Source organism: Myotis davidii, unplaced genomic scaffold (assembly GCF_000327345.1).
Source record: "Myotis davidii unplaced genomic scaffold, ASM32734v1 scaffold58, whole genome shotgun sequence".
NCBI lineage: Eukaryota > Metazoa > Chordata > Mammalia > Chiroptera > Vespertilionidae > Myotis > Myotis davidii.
The window spans coordinates 450,481-463,113 of record NW_006289754.1 but is presented as its reverse complement, the minus strand read 5'-3'; the positions used below and the strand labels follow the sequence as shown (position 1 = coordinate 463,113).

General features: G+C 37.6%; 1 protein-coding gene and 1 pseudogene across 1 annotated transcript; both read right to left on the bottom strand.

The window, feature by feature from the left end:
- Positions 1-3,779: 3,779 nt before the first annotated feature.
- Positions 3,780-4,888, bottom strand: LOC102769888 (annotated as a pseudogene).
- A 6,677-nt stretch (positions 4,889-11,565) lies between these two features.
- LOC102762729 (olfactory receptor 52E2-like) lies at positions 11,566-12,495 on the bottom strand. The gene has a single exon (XM_015563029.1). The coding sequence runs from the start codon at positions 12,493-12,495 to the stop codon at positions 11,566-11,568; it is 930 nt and encodes a 309-aa protein (XP_015418515.1).
- Positions 12,496-12,633: the final 138 nt, after the last annotated feature.

The window sequence follows — 12,633 nt, the reverse complement described above, 5'->3', positions numbered from 1 at the left end:
GTTGTTGGGGGCCAATCAGGGGCCAGGCTGGCTGGAGGGGAGGGAGGAAAGAGGCTGATTGGGCCCCAGATCAGGCTGGTTGGCTGCCACAGTGCACATCATAGCCACCGGTTGTTCTGGTCGTTCTGCAATTCTGGTTGCTGGAGATTATATGTATATATGTATGTATATTGCCTTTTAAATAGTATGTAATGCTATAAATTCTAGTCTAATTCATTTTTCAGTTACATCCTATACCTTTTGATTGTTCGTTTTCTCTCTACTTATTCTATTGGATACTGAAAAAGGAATCTTGAATTCTCCAAATATATCTGTGGATTTGGTTGTATTTTCTTTTAATTCCATCTGTTTACCTTCATGTAATTGGAACTCTGCAGTTAGGTACATGTGTATTTAGTATTGTTACGTCTTCCTGAAGAAGTGATTCTTTTATCATTATATAACATCCATCATTATTTTTTACAGTATGTCTTATTCTGAATTCTGTTTGATATTAATGTAGCCACTTTGGTTTCTTTTAAGTACTGTCTGCCTGACAAATTAACTTAACTACATATTTATATATAAAGTGGGGTTTTGTGCACAACATATAGCTGGATTTTGCTCTTTTATCTGATGTCATTGGCTCCATCATAAATCAATGTGTTTAGACTATTTCTACTTGATATAGTTAGTGAAATGGAAGGAAAGAAGGGAAAAAATAGGGATTTCACACTTAATCTCTAAATCCAAATCTTTTTTCCTCCTTCCCTCTCTTTCTTCCTCCCTCCTTCCTTTCCTCCCTTTTGTTGCTTGTGTAACCTGCGAATTCCCTGCTGGGTGCTTGTTCTTTAACCAGTGGAAGGAAAGAACATAGGGGAACATTTTTTTTTTTTTAGATTATACATGATACCAGTCAATTCTTCAGATCTTGACTCCCTGTTTCAACTTACCTGATTTTCTAATTTGATAGGTAGCTTCTTTGTATTTTGTCCAGATGTTAGTCTTAATCTGTGGGAGAGATTAGTTGTAGTGGAGTCATTGCATTTTAACCACACTGGATTACCTTAATACACAAAGTTTTAAGCATAAATATAATGTAACAGTTAAAAATAAGTGCTATGTTTTAAAAACCAAAAAAAGGGAATGAGGAGAGTGCTGTGGCCGATGAAAATGGGGTCCTTTCACAGAGTTGCAAGATTTATTGGAATAGAAATAGAAGGCTGCCCCCAGTTCCTGGTGTCTCATCTCTGTCAGTTCCACTTTGGGAAAAGTCCAGCATTGTCTTTATCAGGCCCAGAAATAGAGCCAGTGATCAGAGATTCTTTGCCACGCCAAAGCTTAGTCCAATTCAGCCTCTGTCCCTGTCCAGCTAGCTTTGTCTTTGCACTCCACCTGGCACTACATTTCAGTACCCAGGCTCCTGCTTGGAGCTGGCACTTGGCTGTTAGGCCTGCATGGCTGTTACAGAGAGAATAGGGGAGCACATGAGTGCATGAATGAACACGTGTTACAGGGAGAGAGAAAGAGAGAGAAAGAGAGAGAGAGAGAGAGAGAGAGAGAGAGAGAGAGAGAGAGAGAGAGAGATTGCCTTTGTTAAGCTTGTAATATATTATCTAGGTTTGGGCAGACCACGTGCACTTTCAAACTAACCAATCAACTTCCTAATCCTTTAAAGGCTAGTGTTGGGCCCTCCCCCTAACCAATCCATTTCCTAGATCTTCTGGGATTCTCTGTCCCTTATCTAAGCTGATCCTTTTCCCAGGCTAGACAGGTCTGATCCTGGCTCCTATTATGCATGCCTCATGGTAGAAGCACCTCTTGGCTTCTACTAGCATGTGCCCAGCAGAGAATTCCCCCTTTATTGCTTTATCTCTCCCTCAATAATCCTGGCTAATGACCAGTAATGATCTTTCCTGCCCCATTCAGGAAATAAGTCTGGACCTTATATGAATACTGCTACCTTCTAGTGAAGTAGGCTTGCTGTCCAATTCAGCTCCCTAGTTTATTAACTTAATAATGTCTGATTCTCTTTGCTTTCTTCCTTTATTAATATCTAGCTACCTAGGCTAACAAGGGTATATTTATATTTAGAGTTGTTCGGAAAAGCATCACTTGGCAGATGATATGTGAGAGAGTATTTAAAGGCAATGAAGGGTTTTAACAAGGTGATCTCTGAGAAAAGAGTATTTTAGGGTGAGGAAATAGAAAGGCAAAAACACTGTTTTCACTGTTCATAAAATCTGAAAGAAATGACGATGGCAATATAGTTTGTGAATAATGTTCAAAGAGAATAATAGGACAAAAAGTTCAAGGAATTTTTAGGCACCCAACATATAGAATAGCTAGGAAACACTAATTCCTTTGGCTTATATTGTGAATAAGTATGGCATTCATTGAGGATTTTTAAAAAATATGTTTTTATAACTTTATTAATATCTGACATACAACAAAGTGAACACATTTAAATTGAATAGTTTAATGTATTTTGTCATATGTTTTCAACTATGAAACAATTGTCATAATAAATATAATAAGCATATCTTTTATCTGCTCAAATTTCCTCATGTACCTATGAAATGCATGCCTATTATCATTCCCTAAACCCATCCTACTTTTCTTAGCAACTACTGCTTATATCTGCTAGGTTAATTTTTTTACAATTTTATGAAGATGTAATAAAATAATATGTCTCTTTTCTTCTGGTATATACTTCTTTGATTAAACATAATTATTTTAAGATTCATTCATATATGTTGTGTATTCTTAGTTTATTCCTTTATAATGCTGAACAGTATTATATTATATGGATGTGTCTGAATTTGTCCATCAAGTCATCATGCTATGTATTTGTGTTGGTTTCCATTTTGGGATATTATGAGTAAATCAACTATAAATATCTGTGAACAAGACTTGGTGTGAACATGGGCCTACATTTATCATAAGTAAAATTACCTAGGAGTAGTGAGCAATGTTAGCAATGTTTCAAGATACAAAGTTAATATAGTTTTTACACTTTTAATAAACTTTTACCTATACAACATCAATAAAGAAGTGGAATTTGAAATTACAAAATATAATACAATTTATATTAGCATCTAAAAAATAAATATTTAGGTATAAATCTTTAAAAATATGTACAGTATCAATATGTGGAAAATTATACAAATCTGAGGAAATATATCAAAGAAATAAGCAAATGGAGAAATATCACATGTTCATAGGAAGACAATATTGTCAATATGTCAATTCTTCTTAAATCAGTCTGTAGATTCGACATAATCCCAATAAAAATCCCAGCAAATTATTTTTGAATATTGAAAAACTGATTTTTAATTTATGTGAAAAGTAAAAATACCAACTTGGCAAACACAATATTGAAGGAAAATAATAAAGTTGAAGAACTGACATAACTGGACTTCAAGACTTACTGGAAAACCACAATAATTAAGAGAGCATGGTAGTGGCAAAAGAATAGACAAATACTACTGACATGGAGAACATCATTAACCCACACATTCAAGAATCTCATTACACATTTTACTTAGCCTTACTGTCCTCAGTCACTTTCAGTGAGAAAAAGCAGTATAATCGATTGAAAGTCAAATAATATAAAGGAATCATTGAGTCTGAGTTTAAGAGATTCTAATAAAGGCTGATGTAATGCCCGAGTGACTTTTACATAGTCTCATTTTGGGGCACCCTGAAAGATGTATAAGCTAAATATTACCTGGAAAGAATATCAATTTCCAAATACATTTGGGTCACACACTCTTTACAAATATTCTTACAACTCTGTTCTAAATTTGCTTTGTCCTGACCCCGTAAATGACTGGATTGAAACAAGGAGGAACAACCACACATAGACTGGCCAGGAGCATGTGGATGTAGCTAGGGACATTTCTACCAAACCAGTGAGTCATAAAGGAGAAAAATGCTGGAGTGTAAAAGGTTAAAATGATACATACATGTGAACCACATTTACCAAGTGCATTGAGTCAGGCATCTCTGGAAGGAAGACAGAAAACAGCTCATAGGATCTGAACATAGGAGAGGACAAAAAAGATTAAGTCAAAGATGAGGGCAGCCATAGGAAATGAGCCATAGATGATGCAGACTCTTACTTTAACTCAGGCAAGACGGGCAATTCCCATATGTTCACAGTAGGTATGAGGGATAACGTAGTGCCTACAGAAGGATAATCATTTAAGAGGAGGGTAGAGGGGAATGACAAGGAGTACAGTACTGACCTCCTTGCTACAAATGAGGCCACGATGACTATCATTTTGTTGGTGAGAATAGTAGTATATCTCAGTGGATCACAGATGGCGACAAAGTGGTTAATTGCCATGGCCAAGAGTACAACAGGTTCCATACCAGTGCAGGTATGGATAAAGAACATTTGGGTGAGGCAGCCTTTAAAGCCTATCTCCTTAAACCAGAAGATGGCCACCATCTTGGGGATGGTTGAAGCGGAAAGGCCTAGATCAGTGATGGCGAACCTTTTGACCTCGGCGTGTCAGCATTTTGAAAAACCCTAACTTAACTCTGGTGCCGTGTCACATATAGAAATTTTTTATATTTGCAACCATAGTAAAACAAAGACTTATATTTTTGATATTTATTTTATATCTTTAAATGCCATTTAACAAAGAAAAATCAACCAAAAAAATGAGTTCGCGTGTCACCTATGACATGCGTGTCATAGGTTCGCCATCACTGGCCTAGATCAATAAAGAAAATAAGAGCCAGGAGATAGAACATGGGTTGATGAAAACTCTGCTCAGTCTTGATCACAAACAGGATTGTGATATTTCCCACAAGTGCTATCAAATAAACAACAAAGAAAGGGAAGGCAATCCAAACCTGGAAATCTTCTAGACTGTATACCCAGCAGAAGGAAGGCAGAGGGATGTGGGCAGTGTCATTGACAGGACATCTTCCTGAGAACTCTTGGAAAATGCCCTATTGACTTCTTTGGTATTTCTGGGGAAATACAAGGGATGGCTGAGTATAACTATGTGTAATAGCATACCAGTAAAACTCTTAACAACATAATGAAAGAAATGTGAGGCTAGTTAACTACCAGAGATATTAAAATTATTGCCTATCTCATTTAATATTCCATGGGGATTGTGGAAGTTAGAAAGAATTTTTTCTGCTGGTAGAGTGGTTCATGGACATCTTTAGCTCACGCTTTTGTGAAGTGCTCATCTGGTTACCCTCCCAATAACCATAACTTGTGTAACATTTTCAAGTTACCTTGCTCCTGAGTTGATCAGATACATAAGAGAAACCTTCAAAATGTTATTTTAATAAAGGGCAAGAAGTTGAAATGTAAGAAACTTTGGATATGATGGTCAAGAGGATATCCACTTATGAAGCTCATCTGTGCAGCATAGTCCCATTCTGTAGGTGTTACTTTTCCCCTTTTTCACTTTAATAAGACTGTGGTTATAGCTATCTTTTGATGAAATGGGTGCTTCCATGCTGTGATTGATGAAGCGATTATTAGAATTTTTAGTCAAAAAGTTGTAATTCATTATATAAACAAATAATGCAAAAAGATGATCATAATAGAATTAGAAAAAGTAGTTATTAAATTCAGCATTCATATATGAGAGTAAAAAAAAACAACCCTTTTATCCAACTAGGCAAAAAAAAATAAAAGTTACTCATTTGGTGAAAGGAATCCATGAAAAACCTATAGCTAATATCATTTTGAATGGTGAAACACTGGAAGGTTTGTCCCTGGGGTTTAAAAAAGGTAAAAACATCAACTAGCATCCATTTTGCTAGAGGGTCTAACAAGCTAAATATGTCACACACACAAAAAAAAGTAATACTGAAATGAAAAAGTAAACATTTCTATTTAGAAATTACCTGAACAGTCACAGAAAAATAAAAAAAATTTAGAAGCAATCATTTAGCTTATTAATTGCTCAGGTATAAGCATCAATACTATTAGCAAACAATTACAAATTAAAATTTTAAATTATAATTTTGTAAAATTTTGAAATACCACTTACAATGGCATGAAAACATGGAGTACTTTAGTAATAAACATTTAAATTATAAAACATGAAAGAATTTAAGGAGACAATTTTTAAAAATTATATTACATTCATGGTTTGGATAACAAATATGTTAAGATGTCAATTCTTCCTAAATTTATCAATAAATTTAAAACAGCTTCAATCAATACCAAAAAAAGTAAGCTTATTCTAAAATAACTATAGAAATATCCTAAAATCACTGGGAAAAGTATATCGAAACTGTGAGACTTACAATAAAGGACTTCAAATTTATAAAACTATAGTAATTAAGATAGTGTGGCAATTGCACAATGATAGATAAGTAGAACATAATAGAAAAAAAGACAGAACTAGGCACATTTCATTTCCTAAATTCAATTGGATAAAGTGACCAATGTAGCAATTCAATGAAGATAGAAAAATCATTTCTAACCATGATAACGGGTATAATTGAACATAAGTTCAGGGTCAATTGCTCATTTACTTTTGTGGAGTCTAAATTTGAAATAACCTTTGGAGGCTTCCTTGATTGGAACAGAGCTGAATCTCTGAGTTGTTTTATAACAATGTAGATGCCCGGGATCAATGAGGATCATCCTAAGGGCATGCTTCAAATATTTCTAACTTACAAATGCTTCCAGGATGGGAACCAAGTATTTCTACCTTTTGGCTTTAGATTTAGTTAAAATTAGAGAAAGTTTCATAATTATAGAAGAGAAGCGTTTCAGTATGAATTAAGCTTAACCACATCTTGCACAGAATCTATGAAATTCAGTTTAATTACATTTCAAATTAACTACTAAAATTTATACTCGGCCCTGCCAGCATGGCTTGTAGTTGAGCACTGACTTATGAACCTGGAGGCCACAGTTCGATTCCCAGTCAGGGCACATGCCTGAGTTTGGGGCTCAGTCCTTAGTAGTGGGCATGCAGAAGGCAGCCAATCCATGATTCTCATCATTGTTGTTTCTCTCTCTCTCTCTCTCTCTCTCTCTCTCTCTCTCTCTCTCTCTCTCTCTCTCTCTCTCTCTCTCTCTCTCTCTCTCTCTCTCTCTCTCTCTCTCTCTCTCTCTCCCTTCCTCTCTGAATTCAATAAAAATATATTTTTTAAAAAATTGTATTTGGTCTTTTTGACATATATGGAGATTTTTCCTAATTTCTAGTTGGCACTGATCTGAAAACCTCCAATAGATTGTAAAAATAAATCTCTTTAAGAATTTTTTAATTGTATAAAGATTTAATCTTGCCCTCCCCCACTTCCCCAAAAATAAATCTGGCCACCACCACATTCCATCATTTGCATAACTGTTTAATAACAGTATGCATATGTATTCGCAGTGTTAACCTATAATCCCCATGGGAAAAACTTATTCACTGGAGTACAGTGCTTATGTATGCTTATTTTTTGCTTTTAGTCTCTCAGATTACACTCATTCCCAAAGTTAATTAGGTTAACACATTTTCCCCCATCCACTTTAATTAGGTTGTTCTTTTTCCCTATATTTATAATGCACTGTACTTGTCAAAACCTGCATTTCATTTTGGGATCCTCCTATTAGTAAATGGTGTTTTTAAAATTACATACATTAAGTTGTATAATTCTATGGGTTTTGTCAAATGTATAGTATCATGCATCCACCCTTATAGGATCATACAGAGTATTTCACCAACTTAAAAATCCCCATGTTCCCCCGTATTTAACAACCCTCACTCCTTTTCCTCTGGTAAGCATGAGTATGTTTACTGTGTCTTTAGTTTTGCTCTTTTCAGAATATAATATGACTAGAATAATATAATATGAATCTTCTTCAGATTAGCTTTTTCTAAATGAAATCACTCAGCAATGTGCATTTGAAATTCATTTACATCGTTATATAGCTTGATATTTCATTTATTATTGATGCAGAATAGTAACCATTCTGTTATATACAATGGGTATAGCACAATTGGAATAGTCTTTTATCATTTATCTGTTGAAGGGCATCTTCACTGCATCTAATTCTTGGCAATTATGAAAAAATACTATTAATGTATATGTGCAAGTTTTTGTGTGAATGTAGGTTTCAAACTAGTTGGGTAAATTCCTTGAAGTGTGATTGCTGGATTTTATGGCAAGACTATCTTTAGCTTTGTAGGAGACTTCCAAACTTTATTCCAAAGTTGCTGTGCCATTTTACATTCCCACCAAAACTGATGAAAGGTTCCATTGCTTTGCATACTCACCTATTTTGGTATTGCTTTACTTCTTTTTAATTTTCACCATTTTAGTGGTAGGTAGTGAAATCTTACTGTATTTTAAAATTTGAAATTCCTTATAGAAATATATGTTGAGTATCTTTTTATCTGTCTATTTTCTATATGTATATTTATGAGATATATAGACAAATATTTTGCTCAAATTTTAATTGGATTATTTTTTATTAGCGGCTCATGCACAGATTCGTGCACCAGTGGGGTCCCTTGGCCTGGCCTGCTCCCTCTCGCAATCCAGGACCTCTCGGGGAATGTTGGAGACCTGGTTTCAACCCAATCCGTGCACTGGGCCTTTAGTATGCATATAACATCTTTGGTTAATCTCTTCCTGCCCTCCCCGTCTCCCCTTCCCTTTGAGATTCATCAGTCTGTTCCATGTTTTCACGCCTGTGAGTTGAGCACCTGTCCCCTGGTGGTCAGTGCATGTCATAGCTACTGGTCGAATGGTCAAATGGTTGCTTAGGCTTTTATATAGGGTGTCCCAAAATTCAAGCAAAATTTGCCATTCAATTCTATTACACATCTTGCGTGAATTTTGGGACACCTTATAGAGTAGAGACTTGGTGCACAAAAATTTGTGCACTCATGGGGGACGGTCCCTCAGCCCAGCCTGTGCCCTCTCGCAGTCTGGGACCCCTTAGGGGATGACCACCTGATGGCTTAGGCCCGCTCCCCGGGGTATTGGGCCTAAGCTGGCAGTCAGACATCCCTCTGGCAGCCTGAGAGCCCTTGGGGGATGTCTACTTGCCAGCAGGGTGCAGGCCTAAGCTGCAGTCGGACATCCTTAGCACTGCTGAGGAGGTGGGAGAGGCTCCCGCCACCACCGCTGTGCTGACAGCCGTCAGCCTGGGTTATGGCTGAGCAGAGCTCATCTTGTGGGAGCGCACTGACCACCAGGGGGAAGCTCCTGCACTGAGGGTCTGCCCCCTGGTGGTCAGTGTGTGTCTAGTGACCTGTCGTTCTGCTCTTAGGGTCAATTTGCATATTACCTTTTTATTATATAGGATAGAGGCTTGGTGCATGGGTGGGAGCCAGCTGGTTTGCCCTGAAGGATATCCCGGATCATGGTGGGGGTCCTGCTGGGATGCCTAGCCAGCCTGGGTGAGGGGCTGAGGGCTATTTTCAGGCTGGCCACACCCCCTTCAGGGATGGGGGTCCTGCTGGTGAGCCTGGCCAGCCTGGATGAGGGGATGATGGCTGTTTGCAGGCTGGCCACAGCCCCTTCAGGGTGGCGGTCCCCGCTGGGGTGCCTGGCCAGCCTGGGTGAGGAGCTGAGGGCCGTTTTCAGGCTGACCGGCAACTAAATGGTAGGGGGTCCTGCTGAGGTGCCTGGCCAGTCCGGGCGAGGGCCTGATGGCTGTTTGCAGGCTGGCCACAGCCTCAAGCCACCCAAGCTTCCAGTGGAGGCTGGCTAGAAGCAGGTATCTGGGATTTATTTATCTTCTATAATTGAAACTTTGTTGCCTTGAGCGGAGGCTGCAGCCAGGCAGGCCAGGCAGAAAGCTTGGCTTCCTCCATCGCCGGTGCAACCACGCCTTCTGCTTGCTCCAGCTCCGTGGGTGCTGGCTGCCATCTTGGTTGGGTTAATTTGCATATAGTCTCTCTGATTGGCTGGTGGGCATGGCTTGGGGCATAGCAGAGGTGCGGTCAATTTGCATGTGTCTCTTTTATTAGATTAGATATTTAGTTGTAGATTTTGATTATTTTTAAATCGACTTGAGAAAGTTCTCTATTCCTGGTTTGCAAGTGTTGTTATAAATATGTGCCATGTTTTCTTTAAAGATGTTTCTTGCCAGCCAGGATAGGTCAGTGGTTGAGCATACACCCATGAACCAAGAGATCACTGGTTTGATTCCCAGTCAGGGCATATGCCAGGTTTCAGGCTTGATCCCCAGTGGTGGGCATGTAGGAGATAGCTGATGAATATTTCTCTCTCATCACTGTTTCTATCTCTCTATCCCTCTCTCAACCCCTCTCTTGAAATCAATAAAAACATATTTAAAAAATTTTTTTTAATTATTCATACAATCAATAGAATTTTTTCTCCCTTAAGTTGATGTTCTACATTGTTTTTGTTGGTGATTTTTTGAATGTTGAACCAGCTTTGTATGTCAGGAATAAACACCGCTTGGTCATGCTATATCGTTATTTTTATAAATTATTAGCTTCAATTTTCTAATATATTATCAAGTATCTTTGCATCTGTTCATGAGAAATATTTTTAAGACATATTCAGCTTTTTAAAAATTGTTTATTTTTTGGATAATATCTTTAGCTGGATTTGGTGTTGGGGTATTTCCAGCTTCATAAAATGAAGTGATTTTTTTTGGAAGTGATTTAGGTAATTGCTGTAATTTTCTTTTTCTTTAATATTTGGTAGAATTCACTGGTAAAGCCATCAAAACCTGATTTTGGTGAAAAGGTAATTAATTAGTGATGTAATTCATTAATTGACATAGAGACATTTAGGTATTTAGAACTATAAATTTATTTCTATGGAAATTTACATATTTCTATATTTTGGGGCATTATATTATGAATATAACTGAGGAGAAACTGGACTTAAAGATAATTTCAGTGCTTTTGCTACTGATTTCAACTTACCTTTTAGGCCATGAAAATATAAAGAAAAGTTAATGCTTAGAGACATATAAGAGACTGTTTAAAATAAAAAAGGCATATAAGGTAGCCTTTAAAAATTTAAAAGAAAACATTTACAGATTAATACATTTAAATTTTATCATTCACAGCTGGAATAAAACTAGAATACTGTACCTGGCTAGTGTGGGGCAGTGGTTGAACCTCAACCTATGAACCAAGAGGTCAGGGGTTCATTTACCCAGTCAGGGCATATGCCCAGGTTGCGGGTTTAATCCCCAATAGGGGGCGTGCAGGAGGCAGTTGATCAATGATTTTCTCTCATCATTGATGTTTCTACCTTTCTCTCCCTCTCCCTTCCTCTCTGAAATCAATATGTATATATACGTATTTTAATCCATAAGAATGATATAGAGTAGCTATTGCACAGAAATATGGCACATTCTTTAAATCCTACTTAATATCTACTGATACCATTGATTTAAAAAAATACATATAAAGACTGATGAGCCATATTTTGCCATATGAATTGGACAACAAATCTTAGACTTTTGACTGACTGAACTCATTAAAATGCTTACAGAAAGGAGCCAAAATAGAGAAACATTTATGTCAAACACACTTAAATTTACTGAATTTAATATAACAAGGCATTTCATCTCATATATATTAGGCACTATTTCTTTTTAATTACTTATTTTTAAATAATATTTTTTTTCACATGGTTATATATCTGCTTGGTTCTGACTCCATATATGACAGGATTGAGCATTGGTGGCACTATAACGTAAAGATTCGCTAGAAGTATGTGGATATAGCGAGGGACATTGTGGCCAAAGCGATGTGTCATGAAGGAAAAGAGAGTGGGTGTATAGAAGGCAAGAATTACACAAACATGAGAACCACATGTGCTGAGAGACTTGAGCCGGGCTTCACGGGAAGGAAGGCGGAAAACAGCACAGAGTATCTGAACGTAAGAAAAGGCAATGGCTACAATGTCAAACACTAGGATTGAAATAGCACCCAAGCCATAGATGATATTGATCTTGATACTGGCACAAGACAGACGAGCAAGACCCATGTGCTCACAGTAGGTATGAGGAATGACATGATGCCCACAGAAAGGCAATCGCAAAATGAGAAATACTAATGGAATCACAGAAATAAATGACCGCACTACCACACCAAGGCCAATCATTGAAACGACCTTATTGGTGAGGATGGTGCTATATCTGAGTGGGTTGCAGATGGCCACATAACGGTCATAAGCCATTGCCAAGAGGACTGCAGATTCTATACCGGTGAAGTTGTGAATGAAAAACATCTGGGTGAGGCAGGCATCAAAGATGATCTCCCTGAGATTGAACCAGAAGATTCCAAGCATCTTAGGGATAGTAGCTGTGGAGAGACCCAAGTCAATGGTGGCCAACATGGCCAGGAAGTAGAACATCGGCTGGTGGAGGCTGCTCTCAGCCTGAATCACAAACAGAATAATGAGGTTCCCTATGAGTGCAATCATGTACACAGCACAGAAGGGTAAGCCAATCCAAATGTGGAGCGTTTCCAGTCCTGGAACTCCCAACAACAAGAAGGAGACGGGATGATACTGAGTGTCATTGAGAAGGGACATCCTGATAGGTAATGCATAAGTCCATGTTCCTTCCAAATGTGCTTCTGCCAACCTGTATGTAGGTTACCAGGTAAAACTGCAGTGTTTTAGACCTAAAGAAAAATGACAGTTGTGAATATTCTCTTTTTTAGTAAATTC

Bases quoted from the DNA above. Each gene is read 5' to 3' on its own strand.
- LOC102762729 (XM_015563029.1), bottom strand. From the start codon at position 12,495: ATGTCCCTTCTCAATGACACTCAGTATCATCCCGTCTCCTTCTTGTTG.